General features: G+C 41.8%; 2 protein-coding genes across 4 annotated transcripts in view; both read left to right on the plus strand.

Moving 5' to 3' along the window:
- Window positions 1-12971, plus strand: part of BLTP1 (bridge-like lipid transfer protein family member 1) — a 93532-nt gene extending 80561 nt beyond the window's left edge. The window contains exons 67-87 of the mRNA XM_058802955.1: window positions 540-784; window positions 1330-1545; window positions 1673-1853; window positions 2704-2896; window positions 4777-4938; window positions 5041-5180; window positions 5351-5552; window positions 5712-5915; window positions 6031-6210; window positions 6643-6780; window positions 7227-7487; window positions 7898-8048; window positions 8323-8480; window positions 8583-8775; window positions 8973-9190; window positions 9373-9624; window positions 10164-10367; window positions 10597-10791; window positions 11212-11346; window positions 11778-11943; window positions 12278-12971. Of these exons, the coding sequence (XP_058658938.1) occupies window positions 540-784; window positions 1330-1545; window positions 1673-1853; window positions 2704-2896; window positions 4777-4938; window positions 5041-5180; window positions 5351-5552; window positions 5712-5915; window positions 6031-6210; window positions 6643-6780; window positions 7227-7487; window positions 7898-8048; window positions 8323-8480; window positions 8583-8775; window positions 8973-9190; window positions 9373-9624; window positions 10164-10367; window positions 10597-10791; window positions 11212-11346; window positions 11778-11943; window positions 12278-12494 (4011 nt within the window). The 3' untranslated portion in view covers window positions 12495-12971. The remainder of the gene's footprint in view (window positions 1-539; window positions 785-1329; window positions 1546-1672; window positions 1854-2703; window positions 2897-4776; window positions 4939-5040; window positions 5181-5350; window positions 5553-5711; window positions 5916-6030; window positions 6211-6642; window positions 6781-7226; window positions 7488-7897; window positions 8049-8322; window positions 8481-8582; window positions 8776-8972; window positions 9191-9372; window positions 9625-10163; window positions 10368-10596; window positions 10792-11211; window positions 11347-11777; window positions 11944-12277) is intronic.
- A 417-nt stretch (window positions 12972-13388) lies between these two features.
- On the plus strand, window positions 13389-21502 carry ADAD1 (adenosine deaminase domain containing 1). Of its 3 annotated transcripts, none has more exons than XM_058803834.1 (12): window positions 13389-13563; window positions 13892-14089; window positions 14784-14915; window positions 15331-15498; window positions 16021-16083; window positions 16573-16695; window positions 16803-16926; window positions 17105-17275; window positions 18080-18306; window positions 18796-19033; window positions 19424-19556; window positions 19730-21502. In XM_058803834.1, exons 2-12 carry the CDS (start codon window positions 13903-13905, stop codon window positions 19841-19843), a joined length of 1680 nt encoding a protein of 559 aa, XP_058659817.1. In that variant the 5' UTR covers window positions 13389-13563; window positions 13892-13902; the 3' UTR covers window positions 19844-21502. The 3 variants fall into 3 exon arrangements, with proteins under 3 accessions (XP_058659817.1, XP_058659816.1, XP_058659818.1); XM_058803833.1 differs by having other exon boundaries at window positions 13520-13669; XM_058803835.1 differs by lacking the exon at window positions 16021-16083 and having other exon boundaries at window positions 13520-13669.
- Window positions 21503-22038: the final 536 nt, after the last annotated feature.

Genomic DNA, 22038 nt, shown 5'->3' on the forward strand with positions numbered 1-22038 from the left:
GTTTAACACTTGTAGATGCTTTTCACAGATGCTTTTAAGAATCTAATGTTGGACAATGGCTTGTGGCATGATTTCTGTGAGAAGCAGGAGGCTCCTTGAGGGCACTCAGTTCCATGCTCAGGCTGGGATGCCCAGGGTGGTGCTGTACATTCTGTCTAGTGCCCTGCGTGCCCTCGCTAACGCTTCCTGCAAGTCATGGGCACTTGGGCTGCCTTCTGTCCTTTGCTTTCAAAACAGTTCTTAAATTTAAATGAAATGTTTCCTTTCCTTCTAAATTGGTAAGAGCATGATGAATCTTGGTCTACCAGGCTGAGCTCAATCACTAGGCAATGGCAAAGGTCTTCCCACCAAGCTTTCATTTCCTTCTTTTTCATAATCCTCCTGCAATTCCTTTACCTGCTCTCTCTGTGTTATGAGGAACTCACAAGTGAGAGTTTTTCATAGCAGGCCTGCTTCTTTATTTCCAGATCTATCTACTGCATTCTCTGTGGAAATCCAATCTGTGGAAATTTACTATCTTTTTGTCTTTTCATAATCAGTTTCCAGAGGAGACAGAAATGGACCTTTTGTCCGTAACTATTGATGGTCCCTCCCATTACTCATCTGCTAGTGAAGGCTCATGCTCAGTATTTGGTTCACCCAAAACTCCAGCTGTCTTCTCACCCGGCATTCCCTTCCAGCCTGAAGAAGGACGCCGGGATGACAGCTTATCCTCCAGCAGCGAGGACTCAGACAAGGATGATGACCATGAAAGGGAGAGGACCTATTTCTATAGGAAACCACCGTAAGTAACAGTCCTGAGGAACCACACAGAAATTAGGAAGATAACTAAATATGCTTTCACTATTCTCAAACTTGAAATATTGAATTTCAAGCTACGAATTCTGTTGCTGATGTAGTGAGTACACTCAAATGTGGGTGTGGAAGGCAGGTGAGGTTGTGTTCACTAGAGGTGACTATGTGGGAAGGAGTGATCCTGATTGGAAAAGGAGGTAACTGTTACAAATTTCAGCTCTTGGAACAGAATAAAAAAACTTGGAAAGTGAGGCTTTTGACCACAGAACAGGGTGTAGTTCCACAAACTGAATGTGTAAATGTGGCTACTTAGAAATATGAAATTGATTGTGTGTGTATATTTTTGTTCCTTTTTTGATTGAGAGTTTAAGAAAAGCTTTGTTTTTTCTGCTACTATTGCTGCATATCAGCTAAGGCCTTTCCCTAAAATATTCTCATAAGACCCTACAATGTGGGCATAGTTTGGGAATGCCTCGTAGCCCCTGCTGAGGTCGATGTCCTGCTGATACCTGCCCCCCACCTGTGCCTGTGCAGGAGCACCTCTCGCAAGAAAGCCACGGGCTTTGCTGCTGTGCACCAGCTGTTCACCGAGCGCTGGCCAACAACACCCACCAACAGGAGTGTCACTGGCACCACCACAGAGAGAAACATTGACTTTGAGCTCGATATCAGGGTTGAAATTGATTGTGGGAAGTGTGTGCTGCATCCCACCATGCTCCAGCAAGAGCACGATGACATCAGTTTGCGAAGGTAAGAAATGCATGCGTTAGTTTATTACCAGCAATTAATTATCACTGCTTAATAACAGCACCATAAGTTGTTCTGGCCCAATGTGACACAGCAAATTACTTTAATAACATGAGGATATTTGTTTCAGGAGCTATGATCGGAGTTCCAGGAGTTTGGATCAAGAGTCTCCTTCAAAAAAGAAGAAATTTCAGACTAATTATGCATCTACTACTCACTTGCTTGCTGGCAAGAAAGTGCCATCATCTCTACAGACAAAATCCAGTGATGTGGAAACAACAGTGTTTTATATTCCTGGGGTGGATGTAAAGGTAAAATGAAGGGATAACTCAGCAGGGAGGCAGTGACAATGTTTTCTTTCCAACAGAGTCAAACTGTACATTTCCTTGGTTTTTAATCATTGTGTCTATATCCTAGCATGAACAGGTCTCAACAAAAATGTCCTTGTATTTTGTGATTTGAAATCCGAATGGAGTAAGAACAGGGAAAAATCTGTTGCTGCTGAACAAAAACTTGATATAATTCTGTTGAGGCAATGCCATGAATCAAATGCTCCTCACTTGATACAGCTTGGCTTTTCTAGTCTTGCAATGTTGAAGGACCATGTATTCCATGCTGTACTCAGGGATAACTGTTATACCTCAGGTCCTGCCTGTTGCTTCTAGTCAAATTCAGGAGTGACTAAACATTCTCTACAACTTTTGTTATGTTCTGTGTTCTCAGTAGTAGTCTACTGTGCACATGGAGGAGGTGTGAACTCCTGGGTTCAGAGGTATTTTGGGGTTTTTTGTGCCAGTTTCTGTATTCCTGTGTTCAGTAGTGGAACAGTTCCACCACACAGACATAGTTGTGCATAGGTGGCACAGGGTGCATGTCATGTAACAGAGAGAAAAACAAGCTTTAGTGTTCCTAAATCATGAATTTCCTCTGTTTCTCTGTGTTTTGTTGAATGTTTTAATAGTTTATTAATTTATCTCTTTTTTTACTAAGTTTTCAGTTCTTTTTGTGTATAGGATGTGAATTGGAATGTAATGTATATTACAATGATATTTCTGTAAAAATGAGAAGAAATAAATTTTGGAGGGAAGGACTGGCACCAAATGGCTGTACAGCAATTGAATTCTTTGTGTGAAGTAACTTGGATCTTGCTTTGCTTTCCAGCTGCACTACAACTCCAAGACTCTAAAGACTGAATCTCCAAACACTTCTCGAGGATCCTCTTTGCCACGCACCCTTTCCAAAGAGTCCAAGCTGTATGGTATGAAAGATACTGCCACATCTCCTCCTCTCTCTAGCACTATCCACAGCAAGACTAACACCTTACTTCCTCCCCAACCCCCACCCATCCCATCAGGTACTTATGGACAAACTTTCTGAACCTTTCATGGATATTTTTTTCCTTGGTGTAATCTACTGCCTTTAGATCTGGCTGCACCTTACCTGGAGCACTGTGTTTATCCAGGTTTGACTTTAGCTGCAGAAACCTGACCCCAGAAGCAAAAATGCAGTTCATGAAGCTGCATTTTCAGACATTGGTTGCCAAAGCAGTCTCATTAATAATTTTGTCATAGTCACCATATCCCAGTGTTGGGCTGTCACTGCCTTCTCCCAGTTTTCATTTAACCAAAGAACGTTGGAAAGCAGTGTAAATATCTGTGTCTCACCCATTGAAGGCCTCTAAATAGCCATGATTTGGAGTAACATGAGTTCTAATACAGGCTTTGTCGTGTCTCCAATGATTCCTGTTCTCAAGCAGGAGGCTGTTGTTACCTCCTGTTGGATCCAGAGGCATGTAGATTGCATCTCCCGTTTCTGAGACATTCACTCTTCTCTCCTTGGCATTGAAATGCTGCTTTAAACACAAAGCCAAAATTTTGCCAGAACTTGATCACCAAGCAAAATTAATAACTGGAAGTCATGCTTGAGGATTTTACCTTATAAATCACCAGAGATGCTGGGAGAGAAGAGTGAAATGGGAATACTTTCCTCAGTTCTCCATGCTGTTGAACCATTAGCTCTTACTCCTTTAGGTGGCCATCCTCTTTGATTACCAGATGTTGCGTAGTGGTTTATGCTACTTCACTTTGGTTCTCTACTCTACCTTTCTAATCTTTGCCTTTGAATTCTTACCACATGATGTCCAGATCCTGAGTCTTGCTGGTTAAATGTCTGTAAGCTCTGCATTTGGTGTGGAAATTGCACTTGTATGATAATGTATATGGCCCCCCAAGACTGCAGATTGGCTTGTAATTGCTTTATTTCTTTATGCATTTTATTTCTGTAAGTATTTATTAGTCTTGAATGGTTTTGAAAAACACCTATTGTTGTTTATACTACTTTTTTATAATAGTACTCTTCCTCTGGAATGGAGACAACTTGTTGTATTGTCTTTGGTTTCCAGTAAAAGTAAGATAGGACCATGTTGTCAAGAGACATGAGACAGAATAATTTGCACAGAATGGGAAGTCAGTGTTTTCTTTTTTTTTAACAAATGAAAGGATTTTAATCTCTGTTTTAGTAGTTAATTTCTATATTTGTCTTGGAGAATTTTAAATCTGACTCCATTGATGTATATTCATTCTAATAGCTGTATAGCATAGAGACAGCAAGTGAGCTGGTACTTATATCTTCTCTGCATATTAATATTTTGATGAGCATGGATTCAAGATTCCTCTTCCACAAATTTACAAGACAGTAACCTTTTTATTTGTTTATCCTCTGGCTAATTCCAAGCTTTCAAAAATTATGGTTTAGAATCTTTAGTCATTCTTTGCATAAATATAGTAGGACTTGCCATTTGCAGTTTTAATGTTTTTATGTGTTTTTCTCTATTTAAACTGATATTCTTTCCAGACTTGTTGATTTAATTTTCCTAATACCACTTTAATTTCCAGTCAGCTGTGGTTACTTTGCACTGGGTATTTGGAGGAGAAGTGTCTGTGTTTGCTTTCAGTGCTATTTTCTAAAAAGTGAGGTGGTGACAATGACAACAGAGTGCTTGGTTGAGAACATGAGCAATGGAATTACTACAATTAAGCCTTACAGACTAATGGTTATTTCTGCAAAGAGAAAACTTAATGGCTTCATTTCTTCTAGCAGACCTGGTCTAGATCTCTTCAGATGATAGAGAAAATAAGAGGGCACAGCTTGATAAGTTATGAAGTGCCTTCTAATGTTTATCAGTTACTGCTCAGTGCTATTACCTTAGGCAAATGTACCTTCTCAATCTTGCAGCCAAAGGGAAAGGAAGTGGTGGAGTGAAAACTGCTAAACTCTACGCATGGGTTGCTCTCCAGTCACTGCCAGAGGAGATGGTGATCAGCCCCTGCCTCCTGGACTTCCTGGAGAAAGCCCTTGAAACCATTCCCATCACACCCATTGAAAGGAATTACACAGGTCAGTTGCATAGCTGTATTCTGGCACTCTGTGCTTTTTTGGTGTTGACCTGTTTTCCCCTTCAAATTCCACTTTCTAATGAGTTTTTGTGCTTGTTAAAAGCTGTTAGTTCCCAGGATGAAGACATGGGACAGTTTGATTTACAAGATCCCTTGGAAGAGTCCACAACATCCTTGGTGTCATCCTCAACATCAGCATACTCCTCCTTCCCTGTAGATGTGGTGGTTTATGTACGAGTCCAGGTGAGGGTTTAACTCAACATTCAGGGGGGTAGCTTGCTTTAGTCGCTGTCATTTTAACAAGCCATGGTTCTAAATTTCATTTTTAAGGAATAAAAGCTCTTGAAGAAAACTTCATAAAGAAAAAAGTCAAGCGTCCCTTCTGAATGCTTTATTTTCTTTCTGCCTGCCAGCCCTCTCAAATCAAGTTCAGCTGCTTGCCAGTATCCAGAGTTGAGTGTATGCTGAAGTTGCCTTCCCTGGATCTTGTTTTCTCTTCCAACCGAGGAGAACTGGAAACTTTAGGCACAACATACCCATCAGAAAGTGTGTCCATTGGTGGCAGTACTCCACAGAGTGGCTCCAAGAATTCAGCTGGTAAATCTGGAGCACCAGGTAATACGTGTGTGAATGTTGACTGATTCAGAATATTTAAGCTATATTGCTGATAAAGGGCATAATTTGAAGTGTATTTGGTCTGTTTAATATTGCTCTTACCATTAAGCATTATTTCATGTTTGAAAATGCTTTAAAAATCTGTTTTTTTGCCCCCAGGTTCATCCCCTGGCCTCGGCAGCCCTCTGGGCCGGACGAGGCACAGCAGCAGTCAGTCAGATCTGACGACTTCCAGCAGCAGCTCTTCGGGCCTGAGCTTTACTGCCTGCATGTCTGACTTCTCCCTTTATGTGTTCCACCCCTATGGAGCTGGAAAACAAAAATCAGCTGTTACTGTGCTGACCCCAGGATCGGGAGCCTTGGGTACGGAATGAGGTTTTGTTTGCTTTGATGAACATGATTCAAGTGTGGCACAGGTTTCTGAACTGCAGAATTGAAGGGATCACACAAGATGAAACTGTTTCCTTCCTTCTTGTAGGGAATGTGGATGAGGAGCCCACTTCGGTCACTGGCCGGAAGGACTCCCTGAGCATCAACCTGGAGTTTGTGAAAGTCAGCCTGTCACGGATCAGGCGTTCAGGAGGCTCCTCCTTTTTTGAGAGTCAGTCTGTGAGCAAAGCGACCAGCAAGATAGACACCACTTTGATCAACATATCTGGTAAATGCTTCTTTCATTTTAATCCCAGCTAATTACAGAACTGCTGTTCCATTGATGGGCTTTACTCTTGGCAGCTTTTTTTTTTTTTTGGAAGATCTGTGTACTTATTTTTTGCCCCTGCACATGGGATCCTGACTTACTGGGGAAATAGCAGGATGGTTGTGAGTAATTTGCCATTAAAATCCTCCCATGAGGAGTCTGAGGCACATCCAACACAAGCAGGACTCAACATAATCTGTATTCTTGGGTTCTACTGTGTCTTTATGAAATGCATTTTTATGTAATGGCTGGACTTGAAGAAATAGCAACACCTTAGGAAAACTGTTTTTTCATGACAGCAGAGACAACACTATTAGGTGAAGGAGAATATGACTTGGTTATCAAAACCTGTTATTACTGGGAATTTACAACTGTGTGCGTGTGCTTTTTCAGCTGTCTGTGACATAGGATCTGCTTCTTTCAAGTATGACATGCGCCGCCTCAGCGAGATCCTGGCCTTTCCCAGGGCTTGGTACAGGAGAAGCATTGCTAGAAGGCTCTTCCTGGGTGATCAGACAATAAATCTGCCAGGTAAGAGACTGCTACTTATCACAAAAAAACTTGTTACTCAAAGAGAGTAGGAATTTTATGAGCATTTATTACCTGTGTCATATTAAATCATTGGATACATGTAAATGTATTATTCCATATGCAGTCACTCAGAGATGCCTTGTAGGAAATCCTAGACAGAAGAAGTGATAAAGTAATAATTTAAAGAGCATATTCCAAGGCCAGGTACGATGGGGCCCTGAGCAACCCAATCTAATAAACCCTGCCCATGGCAGGGTTGGAACCAGATATTTAAGGCCCTTCTCAAACCATTCTGTAGTTCTATGATATATTAAAAAAGAGTAGAAAACTTTGAGTTATGTTAAATGAAATAGTTTTATTTCTTAGTACTACTTAGTGTATGTGAGGATATGGTTAGACACAAATGAAATGGTTTTTCTGTGTTTCCTGTGCTGCGTTTTCTCCAGTAGCATCAGGCCCTGGCACACCAGATTCAATTGAAGGAGTGAGCCAGCACCTTTCTCCTGAATCCTCGAGAAAAGCATACTGCAGGACATGGGAGCAGCCCTGCCAGTCTGCTTCCTTCACTCACATGGCACAGTCCCCCAATGTTTTCAGTGAGCACAGTGCCAGCAGCAGTATGTCACCTGGGACAGCATCTCACAGCCTCAAGTCTCCAGCTGTCACAAGATCCAGGAGCGTGTCTGACTCTTCAGTGCCTCAGAGGGGTGAGTAGATAATGACTTGTATATTTTTTTTTTCAAGTATTTCCAGCAGTTGTATGAAAGAAGTATGTCATTACTGCTTTGAAAATATTCTTTTCCACAGTGTCTGGCACTGGAGAGTCAATAGTTAGAGAAGGTAAAATGTCTAAAATGGGTGAATGAAAGTTGTTAGCATATTTTCCATAAAATTTCCCTATCTGAGTCAATTTCTGTGATAGCTAAAGCAATGCATATTGCAAATCCTCTAGTTCTCACTTATCTTTTCTCATGGTTTTGTGCTCTTTGTAAATATTGTGCTTGTCAGTCATTTTGTAATATTCAAAATGGATATATTCTGCTAGTTTTTCCTAGTATGTGGAATATTTTCCTATATGTGGAATAATTTACATTTTTGTTTGGTTTTTTCTGTTTAGATACTCTCTCAAAAACATCAACTCCATTTAATAAGTCAAATAAAGCAGGCAGCCAGCAAGGAACACCGTGGGAAACACTGGTTGTGTTTGCTATGAACCTAAAACAATTAAATGTTCAAATGAATATGAGCAATGTAATGGGCAATACTACGTAAGTATAAAATATGATCTAGTTTTAACACTTGGTGGTGTTTTGAGGGCAAAAAAGCAATATTTTCCCCACAGACTGTTTACAGTCTGTTGACTTGTAGCTTTAAAATCCTACCCTTTGCAGTTTTGGACTGAGAATTCCCTCTTGAATACTGTAGTTGCTTAATCCTGAAGTCACATATGTCTAAACCCCACCTTATTTACTGCTTTCCAATAGATTCAGTTTCTCTCTTGGCAGCCTGGCAAGTTGTTGTCTATTTTGACCTCTGTTCTAGGTGGACCACCAGTGGTTTGAAAAGTCAGGGCCGTCTGTCTGTGGGCAGCAGCAGAGATCGGGAAATCAGCATGTCTGTGGGCTTGGGAAGGTCCCAGCTGGACTCCAGAGGAGGGGTTGTTGGAGGTACCATAGATGTTAACACCTTGGAGATGGTGGGTAAGTTGGAAAGTGCTCCAGTCAATAAAGGTGATATCACTGGAAAAACTGATTTTCATCTCTTTAATTCTGTATTTCTCTATTGCTTTGGTTCTATTTCAGCTCATATTTCTGAGCACCCAAACCAACAGCCCAATCATAAAATTGAAATTACTATGGGTTCTACTGAAGCGCGTGTTGACTACATGGGATCCAGTATCCTCATGGGAATCTTCAGTAATGCTGATCTTAAACTGCAGGATGAATGGAAGATTAATCTGTATAATAATCTGGATTCGAGCATGACTGATAAAAGGTGATAATATTTCCTGTGCTTAAAATGTATGATGTTTGATAATGTCAAATGTCTTCTGTCCAATACTGCTAACCAGAAATGTGTTTGCTAGAATGCAAAGGGTTCATTGTTTGGTTTTGGTTGTGGGTTTTTTTATTGTCAGTAGGGAATTGACAATAAAAAAACCGGTTTATTTTCTTGCTATTTTTTATATCTAGTGAGATATTTGTCCATGGGGACTTGAAATGGGATATCTTCCAAGTGATGATTTCAAGGTCAACTACACCAGACCTGATCAAAATAGGAATGAAACTCCAGGAGTTCTTCACGCAGCAGTTTGATACAAGCAAGCGAGCTCTGTCCACGTGGGGACCTGTTCCATATCTCCCTCCCAAGACAGTGGCAAACAACTTGGAGAGAGCCTCACATGAGCAATGTAAGTGCTACCAAAAAATATGATTCCCAATTAAAATGTTTTAATTGCAAAAGTTACCTAGGAGACAGTGTCAGGGAAACAGAAAGTATTACTCGTAATTCCAATTTTTACTAAAAATAGAACTATGCCAGCAGCTTTTTCTGCATCTTGCCTGAGGTTTGTTGTTCGCGTTTGCTCTATAGTGTTGGATGCAGCCCATCATCGCCACTGGCCAGGAGTTCTGAAGGTGGTATCTGGGTGCCACATATCCCTGTTCCAGATGCCACTGCCAGAAGATGGGATGCAGTTTGGAGGATCCATGAGCCTGCATGGGAACCATATGACCCTGGCTTGTTTTCATGGACCTAATTTCCGCTCAAAATCGTGGGCCTTATTTCACCTGGAAGAACCCAATATTGCATTTTGGACAGAAGCTCAGAAAGTTTTGGAAGATGGTAATTTAAACTGTTTACTCATTCCTCTAAATTTCTTTAAATGAGTTTTTAATGATGTATTATTACATGAGAATAAATGAAAAATTTATAATCTTTGTCTGAATCAAGAATATTTCCCAAAAATATACAATTTATCTAAAAATAATCTGTTCCCTCCACATCTTTACCACAATTTTGCCTTATGTGTGGAATAAAGTACATTTTCAAGTGTACTGGGTATGTCCCTGATAATGAGCCTACCGAGTGGATTTGCTGGCTTTTTAATTGTTTGTGTAGTCTTTCCTAGCTGTATGATGAGTTTTGGTGATCTTATTGCTTATATTAGTCTTGATATTGTGAAGTTGTGTTGTTTGTAAATACCGAGGATGTGATTTCTCTGTTGTTTTCAAGCTTTATACCAGCATTTATACCACTGGCACACGAATTATTCATATTAAGTACCTGTAGGAGAATGAGAGAAAATTCCACTACCCTCACTAAGCTGCTTTTACTTTTTTTTTTTCCTCTCCCATACCACGCTGCCCACACCTCCAATGCAGGCACCAGTGAGCACTCCACGTACATTGTTCAAACCCTGGACTTTCACTTGGGCCATAACACCATGGTGACCAAGCCCTGTGGGGCCCTGGAGAGCCCCATGGCCACCATCACCAAGATAACGCGGCGGCGCCACGAAAATCCCCCCCACGGAGTTGCCAGCGTCAAGGAGTGGTTCAATTATGTGACAGCCACGAGGAACGAAGGTTAGAGTCAGCTTCCCTCAGTCTGGGGATTGATCTGCTTGCACAGGGAGCTGTTGGAAAGCTGCTGCATCTCAAGTGTATAAACAACAAATTTGATGGACCTTTTCTAGACACGCTTTTGGGAGCAGAATAAAAATCTTCTCAATAATCATACAGCAGCAGTTTTACAAGTGACTTTTCTTAACTTTTTTGCCTTGTCATGATTTAACATCTCCCATTGTTCCTGTAGAGTTGAACCTGCTGCGGAATGTTGATGCCAACAATCCAGAGAGCAGCACAACAGTGAAAAGCTCGAGCTTGCTAAGTGGCTTCAGGGGTGGCTCCAGTTACAACCATGAAACTGAAACCATCTTTGCATTGCCAAGGATGCAGCTGGATTTTAAATCTATTCATGTTCAAGAGCCCCAAGAGCCTTCATTACAAGGTGCAGTAAAATATAATTTGGTTTTTCTTGGTGAAAAAGTATTTCTTGCAAATTAGGAGTTAAAGACAAAGGTAGTGGGCTGATAAGAGGGTTTAATTAGAATTGCTGCAGATCTACAAGAAAAAATAACATTTTGTAGTAAAATGTAGAGGGAATTATTTTAAGAGAGTGACGATCTAGTGCAGAGACGGGTTGCTGTAGAAAACAACTAAGAAATGAATATGAACATTTCAGCTACACTGGCTGTTTTCATAGGTTGGTTTCCTTATATTTATTAAAATGTTAACTGCGGTCCTTCCTCTCAAAAGTTGCTGATTCAATGAAAATATTATTTTCAAATGATTTGCCTTCCAATTCTATGTACTTTTAGACTTAGTATGTACTTGTAAGTGTACTGATGCTATTTTTATTTGGCTGTAGATACAAGTGTTAAACCAAAGGTGGAATGCAGTGTGGTAACTGAATTTACAGACCACATCTGTGTGACCATGGATGCTGAACTGATCATGTTTCTGCATGACTTGGTGTCTGCTTATCTAAAAGAAAAAGAAAAAGGTGAGTTGTTGTTCAGGAAGTAACACTTGTCTAGACCAAATACTCTTAAGTCTCCTATTTTTATTTGTAGTTTTTTTTATTTTTAGTTAAATACCATCTTTCTTTTCATAAGATGGTATAGGCAGATGAAAACTTTCAGAAAGCTTTATTCTTGCTATTGCAATCCTTTCATCTGTGGGGTCCTTTTAAGACATGCATTTTTCTGATTTCAGAATTATGTACTTTTCTGCCTTTTTAATGTTCAGTTGCAGCATTCAAATTTGGCATGGTCATTCTTAAGCAATATGTGGCCTTCTGCAGAAAATCTGGAAACATGAGGTGGTTCTCTTCTTGTTGAGACTTGTGCTTTTGTTTTATTTAAACTGTGTACAAAAAGAATCCAAGTGAGCTGCTCATGGCTGACTGGTGTTTTTCCTCTCTCCCCCTTGCAGCAATTTTTCCTCCTCGCATTCTGGCTGCTCGTCCAGGGCAGAAGAATTCTGTTGGTGTCCTTGAGGACAGCTCCACTGATAAAGAGGCAGAGGAAAGCATTACCTACACTACAGTTGACTGGAGAGAGTTTATGTGCAATACTTGGCATTTGGAACCCACACTCAGGTAACAAGCAGCTTTAGTAGCTGCAGTCTCTTTGGCTGTGCATTAACTTCTGGGTTAGATTTTATGCACATTAAAGGCATTTTTGGAGGTGCTTCTGAATTAGGATACAGTGAACTTTAAACTCATCAATTTCAGGTTTTTCACCTCTTCCTTTGAGAGGATGTTCCATTGATCATCTTGAGCTTATGTGTCTAAATCAAGTTTGAAACAATGCCTGTTAGATTTAAGATTTGGCCATGAGTAACACTGGGGAAAATTGATTTTTTTTGTATATACAAATGCCTGTTTGCTATATTTATATATTTGAGACTGAGTCTATTTATTGCTTTTCTAGATTAATATCCTGGACTGGGAGAAAAATTGATCCTGTTGGTGTTGACTACATCCTCCAAAAGCTGGGCTTTCACCATGCAAGGACTACTATCCCTAAGTGGCTGCAGCGTGGTGTTATGGATCCTTTGGACAAAGTTTTGTCAGTCCTTATAAAGAAACTTGGTACTGCACTACAAGATGAAAAGGAGAAGAAAGGAAAAGACAAAGAAGAATATTAAAAGTACAATGTGACAACCCTAAATCCATTTGATTTTATCAAAGTGTTTTATTATATTTTAAGAACTTAAATATGGTTTAAAGAGAAACCTAACAGCTTTTTGCTACTCTATTTGAAACTTACATTGTGAGTAACTGTTTATTGTGGTACTTGATACCATTCTGTATTTGAAGTTATTGCATGATAATGATGATGACCAATGTATATTCTGTGAAGGAATAGCTGGAACACTGTAAATCTGCTCCTCAGCGTCCATTTTATGATGTGCAATATGATCCTGCATCTTTACAATACTTGCAGATTAACTGTGAATTTTCTTAAAATTTTACTTGCCATAACACAAACCCCTCGTTGATGTGACCAGTAATTGATTTGTCAATGTAGACTGGTGTAAATTATATATATATATAACTTATGAAACTGTGATTGCCTTAGTGCTAAAAATCATGAAGTTTATTACACTTGTAATAAAATTTAACTACTGTACAGGACCTTTTTTTTTTGCATCGATCAAGGAAGCTGAACTACGAGAAGAGTGTTTTAAGTGTAACTCTTCAGACTGTGATTGAAGTGAGGTCAAGCCCAGAAGGCGGGAAGCGCCGCCCCCACCCAGCAGGGCGGACGCGGCGCTTTCGCCGGGATCGGGGAAGCGGCTGCTCCCGCTCCCTCACGGCTCTGGCGGCTTCGGGTGCCGCCCTTGCCCGGCGGGAGCGGCCCGGGAAGGTGAAGCAAGCGGCTGGGAAGCGCTACTGAAGCCGAGTCGGCAGCACAGGGGGCAAAGCTTAGTAGCGCCCTCGCTCCCTCAGCTCCCCCCTCAGCTGCAGCTGCGGCCTCGCGCCTCGGCCGCGCCCCTCACAAAGGGCGGGAAGGGCCGAGAGGGGCCGGCCCCGGCTCTGAGGGACCGGCGGGCTGAGGGGGGGAGCGCTGCTCGGCTCTCGGAGGCCATCGCCTCAGGGCAGCCGGCACTTCCTCGGCTCCTCCAGCTTCGTGAGCCCTTAGGGGCGCTTGGCCTGTCCGCGGGTGTGAGCGCTGAGGAATCTTCCACAGCAGGACCAGGGCAGCAGGTGCAGGTACCAAACCCTTTAACTGCGGCGCCGCTGGCTTGGCCTGGAAGCTTGAGAGGGATCAGCTTTGCTGCTTTAGTTCGCCTCAGTCCCTCAGGAGAGTTGTTCTGAGGTGTGTCCTTCGAGGGGCAGGGCCGCCTTAGGCGTGAGGGGAGGTGGTGTAACAAAAGGAGAACTGGCTGCCGTGTGGGGAAGGACACCGGGTCTGGGTTCTACCCCAGCTCTGGGCGAGTTGTTCTTGGTGTTCCTATGAAATAGCTTGACCAGGAGAACTGCTGGGTTGTTTGCAGGTTGTTTTTGCTGCTGCTAGCATTAGTGAGTTAAGTTTCCTTAGGTCAGTCGGAAATGGCGAGCAGCTCTGGCTGCTTTGAGGGTGCGGCAATGTTCGCCTTCGACCCCGCACCTGAGAAGATTTTGCTCCCCGAGGTTCTCAGACAGCCAATTTCAAAGGATCTCTCCGAGCCTGTGATTGCAAGGCTGAATCCTCCATCTTGTATGATGTGCAGTGAACCAGGGGTGATGAAAAATCCAGGTATAGTTTGCAGTTTATACACCGGGATTGGCTGTTAATGCTGTTGAAAGTAACTTTGCTTTTTCTTATCGCTGTGTTTTCTTACATGACTACTTTGGCATCTCCTTAAACTTGTCCCTCCTCTTCTAAAGCCTTTTTGTGCTGGAAGTTTTTTAGGCATTTGTTGTGGGGTGGCCTGTGTAGTCTGCAGCATTACCTGTTTATAAAGTTCAAGTTAACTGTAGAGTAACAAAATATAGAATATGTTCTGCTGCATGAATTTTATAAATAACGTTGTGAAAGGGTTTAACTGCAGTTTGAGATGTCCCAGGGTGTATTTTGAATTGCTTTGAGTAGTTGTGTTGCAGTAAAGGCACTGTTAAGACTCTTAAAAGTGAGGATTTCTTGTTGGCTGGGAAGTGGTTGTGCTTGAAGCTGATTGTTGCATCCATCCAGTGGTTGCTGAAACTTCTGTCGTGTCTCAGAACAAGGAGTCCTGCTGCTGCCCAGCTTTGTGTGGAAGAAACACAGGCTCCACTGTTGGCTATCTGCCATCAGCAACTTGGATTTGATTGTTCATTTGCAAGAGAGGGGAGGGGGATATATGTTGTTTTGTTTGTTGTTAGCAGATTTTCAGAGAGTGTGTTCAGTTCTCCCCTTAATTTTGTTTAAGGACATTTTCTTTCTGAACGAGCTGACACCACCACATTTTCAGCCTTTCTCTCGCAGAATGACCTGGATTTGATTGAAAGATACAAACAGGGAGTAATAAACTCAGTGTCTGCCTTGCATCTGTTTGCCAAAACACACCACCTGCAGCTTGAATTGAAAGAAACCAGCGTGGCCGGTAAACACTTCTGCTACCAAATAAAGTGGTGTTTGGGTGTCCTTGAGGGTATCTGAGTTGATTGGGTGGTGCTGACACAGCTGAACCTTGTTACTGTTGATGCCGCTGCCCCCGCTTGTGTTGGCTTTTGGCTGTGCTGTCCTTGCCTCCACAGCTGTGTGTCCTTATCAGGTGCTACAGAAATCGATCGGGTCAATTTGCTTTAATTATGGCTGTTAGCAGAACTTTGTGAAGAGTGCATGAAGTGAAAGGTGCCAGAATTTTGGGGGAGGTTATGGGTGAGGGTTTTACTTTGCCAAAATTGTCTTTTTGTCTTGTATTTCTTCTAGGAATTAATATAAGGACATAAAGCTGTGGATCAAGTGCCTTAAAATAGTTTCACTGCTTGCGTTCTCTTTTTTGTTCTCCTTTTAAGGTGACGTCATAAGGCCTTACTTTGCCTTTTGTGCTGTGATAAATGGTGTTTGCTACAAGACTGGGCTGGGAAAGAACAAGAAGGAATCTAAATTAAATGCAGCTAAACTGGCTCTTGCTGAGCTACTCAACCTGGAGAATACAGGGGCAAAGTCTTTTGAAGATTCAGGTAAATATTGTAGCAACACCTAATTAGAACTTGAAATGCTTGGCTTAACAGCAGCCTATGCCAAACATCTATAGTTTTATTAGATATTGCAGTATTGGCCTCTGCCAGGTTTTTTGAATCCTTGGGGCAAATCTGTAGTTTGATTCTGAAACTGGTTTTTATTTTTGTCATTTGTGTATTCAGAGTTGCATCAGCTGATGCCAGGAACACTGAAGGAATTAATTCGTTGCTGTTGCACTTGATTTGCTACTCACTAGGTGCAGCAACAAGAAGTACATCTCAAGTGGGTTTGAATTTTTATGATTAAAAGGCTTCCCCACTGAGATACTGCTTTCAACAGAGTTCACTTGCCATAATATTTTGAGTTTTGCTGTCTGAATCATTCTAAGCTTACAGGGACTTAAAAGTCAGAAGAGCAGGTTCATAGAGAATTAGAAAGTTTGACTTGCTGCAGATAATGTGAGGTTCATGTTTAGAAATTAGGCATATCCATCCCACTTCAAAATGTTCTTAAATTCTTAGCTTTTTCCTGTGTTCCTGCTGAGCCTCGACCTCCAGGAAACTCTGCTTGTGTTTCAAGAACTGGTAAGGAATAGTCTTGCTTTTCCTCTGTTGATTGAAATTGCTCAGCAAATAGTTTCTTTTTAAAAATTATTCATCTTTTAATACACTTAGTGCTTCTCTATGTTGTTAGTATTGTTTTAAACGTATTTGAAGACTGTAAGAACTCATATTACTAGATCAGTTCTACAATAGGACACACCTTCAGTAAATTGCTTGAATTTGTGTCACCAGTAGTGATAGAAATAGCAGCAGTATTCTCTGTCCTTACTTGAGCTAGTGTGCAGTAGGTGATCCAACTTGGGCTGTATCTGTTGTTACTGTAATGGATGATAAAGACATCAAGTATTTGGGTGTTCTTGAGCTTTTTTCATCCTGGGGATCTTAAGAATCCCAAAAATGTGTGGTTGTGCTTATACCATGTGTTCAGGGATACATTTGGCAAGTTGCTCATGTCTGTTATTTCTGGTACCTGTAAATTTGTGTCTTGATGGATTCTGTTGTTCCATTTAGGAGGAGAACATATCTATCAAAAGCTCTCACAAACGCTGGAGGAAGTGTTCAACCGCCTGACTAGCCAACATCCTGAGTACCAAAGCTGTGGCAGCTCCCTGGCTGCCTTCATCATTGAGAAGGGCAAGTCTGGGTTGATTGGGAGCTTTGGGGAGGGGGAACACTGAGAGCTTGGGAGCAGCTTGGTGGGCAGCCAGCCCTGATGAACCCCCCACCCTGTGTGCTTTTAGGTGGGCAGCACGAGGTGGTGGCTCTGGGGACAGGAGAATGCAACTACAGCCGGCGCGTGGAGTCCTGCGGGAGGCTCCTGCACGACAGCCATGCCATCGTCACTGCCAGGCGTTCCCTGCTCAGGTGGGAATGTCCCTGCAAATCCTTCCCTTGCCGCCCCTTTGTGCCAGTGTCACTGCTGCACTTGAATTCTATACTTACGGAAACAAATAATAAATAATAATGCAAATGGGTATCCAGATTATATATAATAATTTATTAAAGTATTCAATGTAAAATACATAATTTCCTTTTATTTTAGATACTTGTACAGGCACCTTTTGCTGTTCTATAACAAAAATCCAGCCAAGGCAGAGAGATCCATATTTTGCACAGCACCAGGCTCGAAGCTGCTTACCTTAAAGCAGAACATAACTCTGTCTCTCTACATGAACCAGCTTCCAAAAGGAACTGCTCAGTTAAAATCAGAGGTGTAAGTACCGTGGCATTTCCTGAGATAATAGTGGAAGGTGAATTTTTATTTTGTTTTGGGAACATTAATGTACAGGGTAGTTGTGATATATATGCAGTACAGCTCAATATGGTGATACAGAAAATTTCTTTGTGGGTTATATTAGGTGTTGGTTTTGTTTATTACAGACAATGAGCTGTTAACCCCTTTCCCAAGATAGTATTAAAATACTATGAAATCATGAATTTAACCATTGAGCAAGTGGATGTAATGACCTAATGCCATCAAATGCACTACAAGATTGGAGTACAAAAAGCCTTGAATTGAAACCAGAGGCTCTGCTTTGATGTCTTACCTCTTTGTAACTATGGGAGAAAACTGTTTTGCTTCAGAACAACCACTGGTTTGTCTCCCTTAGGTGTTGTATCTACTTACTTAAATATTTTGAATCACAGTGTGAGTTATGTTTCTAAGGAGATTTTAAGAACCTTACAGCTGCTTTTTCGCAAGTAACTGTTACAGTGTGGGTAGACAAAAAGTGACAGCTTGTTTGCAGCTGTTTGGTTTTTTTTAATGTGTGCATTAAAATTAGACTGGTGGCTAAGATTAGATTGAGTGGCTATTTCCTATTTAAATACCGATTTCAGTATTCTAGGCACTTGAGCAATTCAGTCTGGTGTTTTTAAGAATTACAGACATTGAAGATAACACAAGGCCTAGATGTAGTGGTGATTTTTGTTGTCAAAAGCAGCCTTAGCTAGCGCTTCGTGCAATCTCTGATCAGAGTGCTTGCTCACTGAAATCCGTTCTCCTGTCCTGCCACAGGCATCTTGGTCCCCAGTCCATCTCTGCTTACGAAGCCAGCGAAGAGCTGAGTCTGCACGTTGCCCTGGAAGGCAGGATTTACCTGGCTGTCTGCTGTCCCCCCAAGACTGTCAGAGTGAGCAGCATGTCAGCTGGGGACAAACTCACCAAGTGGGAGGTGGTTGGTCTTCAGGGAGCCTTGCTGAGCCACTTCATCGAACCCGTGTACATCAGCAACATTCTCGTGGGTATGTTCAGTGCCAGCTCCAGGTGGGGGGGTTTGTGTGTTTCTGTATTCCAGTTTGGTTGCATTTTATAAAGCATGAACTAAACCAGAGGTACTTGGAAGAATTAAGAATTGTACTTGGAGATGCAGTGAACCAAAGTGTATTTGTTTAGTAGGCAGTCAGAAATGCTGTTGAATGTTGAGGTAATGTGGGCAAACTCCTCAACATATTTTCTAGTCTGGAAGGTTGAAATTTGAGTAGGGAATGTAAAGAGCTGGTGAAAAACAGTGGTTCAAAAAAGAAAACATTTTCCAGTAAAAATAATGGTGCCTCTGGAGAAGAAAATGGGAAATCATTTTTGTTCTGTGAATTGAATATTGGAACTGATCTTTACAAACATGAATTTTATGGGAAAAATGACTATAATAGATGAAGAATGCAGAAATATCTGCACTTTTAACTATTTTATTTGATGTACTTGCATGTGGCTGATCTGGTCCTGTTCACTAGGAAATGGAAGTTGTAAGGATACAAAAGGACTGGACATAACCATAAAGCAGCGTCTTGATGATGAACTCATTTCGAAGCTTCCTGTGCATTACCTGGTCAACAGATCTCACATTTACTTGGTGAAAGCTGCGCTGCCAATCCAAACAGATTTGAACCAGTGGTCGCTTAGTTTGAATTGGACATTGTCAGATGCATCCTTGGAGGTTGTGGATGGATTAAGTGGGAAAACCACTGAAAGGTCAGTATTTATCTTCATTTTAATGGGTATAATGGGTTTGTGCTGGCTTATTGTTGTATTCAGTTTTCTAAGCTATGAGAGAAATTCTCTCCTGTGTTAGTTGAAAGCTAATCCTGTGATTAGGTGAAGTTTTAGAGATCTTGTAAGCTCACAGTGAGATTCCAAGACACCGAACAAAACAGCTCTCTCAGTGGAGATTGCCTGTAGTAGTGAAAATGTTTTATCTTTCACAATGCATAAAAGTAATTGGGATTCCAATTGAGATGGATTCCAGCACGATGGCATTCACCAAGTGTTAGTGGGGAGGGGAAAACCCCTGTAAGGCTCCGAGCATCTCCTGCAGTGAGTTTGTTCCCGAGTTCCATGGCTGTTTCCCCGCTCTGCCCGCAGCTCCCCGTTCCGCAGCGGCAGCTGCCTGGCCAGCCGCCTGTGCAAGGCCGCCATGTTCAGCCGCTTCAGGATGCTCGCCAGGGAAGCAGGACGGGCTGACCTGCTCCAGTTTCCAACGTACCATGAGGCAAAGGTGAGCTGATGTGGTGAGAGGGGTCATTTTTGCAGTGTTTGTGCTTGTGTTTAATTGCATGTTGGTGGCAGAGAACTCTGATCCCTCTGAGTAATTCTTGAGCTTTTTCTACAGATCTCTCTGTAACTGTAATTCTTGAGATTTTACAAGGTGTATCTTTTTTCTTCTTTTAGATTAAATCTCAGTTGTACCAAGAAGCTAAAAGCTTGCTGCAAAGCTACCTAGAGCAGCACAGTTACGGATCGTGGATTGTGAAGTCTCCACATATTGAGCAGTTCAGTGATTGATGGAGGTGGATTAAATGTCAAGTTGGTTTGAATGATCTGTTTCAGTAAATAGAGTTCTGAGTAGTAAAATGTTCAACTTTCAAGTTGGTAGTTACAGGAAGAAAACAATTCCAGAACTGCTTCTTGTCAGTTTAAATGCGGTTATTAAACTACCTGTAGTAGTTCAGTCTTTTCCCAAAATTGATGTTTTCTCACAGGTGGGAGTATCCAACAGCTTTGTAAAACTTTGTTCTGCTTTGCCTCTCGGTGCCACCTCATTTCACTGACCCTGACTCCTACAAATCCCCACCCTGTGGAATTAACATGGCTTTTTCCTGATAGTTTCAGGATTTCTGTACGTTGATTTCTTCTTTTTCCTCCCTTTCTCATAACTTTAGAAAAGAAAAAAAAACCAGTAAAAGCTGGATTTCTTCAGGAAAAAGGCATGCTAACATGAGAGTCTTCCAGGAAAAAAAAAACACATGGACAATCTGTGCTTATCTGTAGGCATTCATCCTTTGCTGAGAGTTTTGTGTAGTGTCAGTCTGCCAACTGGCTTATAGTTTATGTTGTTTGTGCTAGAGGAGTTAAATAATAATTTTTGTCCTTCCAAATGTGAAACCTGGAATGACTGGCTGTTAGTCAACTGTTTTGTGATAATTACTGGTTCTGCTGGTGGGTTTAAAGCATTATGCAGGTGTCAAAGCTGTAATTGAGAAAGTAATGCAATGTAGTACAGAAGTCTCCAGAAACAAGATTTTTTCAACTTTTGTGATTTGCCTCAAACCCCATCAGCGTTAATGCTTATGGATGAGTTGGACTCCTGCACTGAAGATGACTTCATCACTGCACTGACAAGTCCTAGTGAAATCATCTGCATCATACACAGTAACCTGGAAAATAGTGCCTGCCACAAGGGAATTTACTCCTTTTGAGTCCTGGTGGGAACATGGTAGCATTGGGAAGGTGTTACTGCATGCCATGTTTGGAGTTGGCTTGGTGTTGTGAACAGTGGCGTGTTCAAGCTAGACAGTACACCTGGATTATGTTTGTGATTCCTGTAAATCATGTGAGGGGGGTCACACAGTGTTCCCATACATCAGGAATAGTGAGCGTAGGGCTGTAGTCACGTTTCACCTTCTCAGTGTCAGAGGATTCTCAAAGAAGTTCCTCCTCCTGGTGTTTCTTTCCTTGATCTGTTCTTCCAGCTAATAGGAGAGTCTCCTGTTGGGATGATTGTATGCTGACTCACAAGTTGTTGAAACTCGCTGGCCTGTTACTGCTTGGTCCTCAACCTTTTTTTGGCTTATGTGCTCTCTTGTTTTCTGTTACTGTCCCTTAATTTTGGGGGTTGTGTGGTGGTTTTTGGTTTATTGTGGCACATGTTCCACAGACTGCTTGTTCCATGTAATGTTTTCTAAGAATGCTTGGGAATGGCCATCGTGTTCCAGGCTAGAGCACAGTGTTGCCTTTTTGTAGGGGTGTTAAAAGTTCAATAAATGTCCTTGACAATGCATTAGCTATATCTTCATACATAGAGATGCTGGGAAGTGATATACATGTTAAATCTGACACACACGTAGCATACCACACATGTGTTTGCATTCTGTACACTCCTCGATTGCTTTTTATATGGCCTTAGTCTTCTGCTGAGGTATTGGCCCCAAGGTGTTTCCTGTAGTTGACCCAGAAGCCTTAAATATGTACAAGTATTGAGGTTTTTTTTTGTGTGCTGCAGCCATTTTATTAATTGGACAGCAAACTGAAATTTCCATGGAACTTACTGCTGCCTTAGGAAGAGAGATATTTGTTAGTGGAAAGGATGTGTTTGGCTGGACATGATCACTGTGTCCTTGAGCAGTAGCTTGATGGCACCAGTGTAGGTCCAGTTCTTCTGCCTGGATTGTTCTTTGATTAAGCAGCAGCATATGCAGCATGCACCAAGCTAGTAAATGGAAGCATGGAGATGTGTCCAGGTTTTTCCTTGGCTACTTCAGTATTTCCAACATGTATGATCTTAGAAGCTTGAGAGAGGCAAGAGTGCTGCAGTTCCAGTGCTGAGGCTGAAGCTATTCCCAGCCAGATCCATGCACACGGAGCAGGTGTGCATCACACTGATGTGGCACAGAGCAGACACAGGCAGGTGAGTACCAGCAGCAGCCCGTGGCAGGGCTCAGCCCTCACCTCCCTTCTTGAGGAGAACTGAGCTCTGGGGA

Source organism: Ammospiza caudacuta, chromosome 4, assembly GCF_027887145.1.
Source record: "Ammospiza caudacuta isolate bAmmCau1 chromosome 4, bAmmCau1.pri, whole genome shotgun sequence".
NCBI lineage: Eukaryota > Metazoa > Chordata > Aves > Passeriformes > Passerellidae > Ammospiza > Ammospiza caudacuta.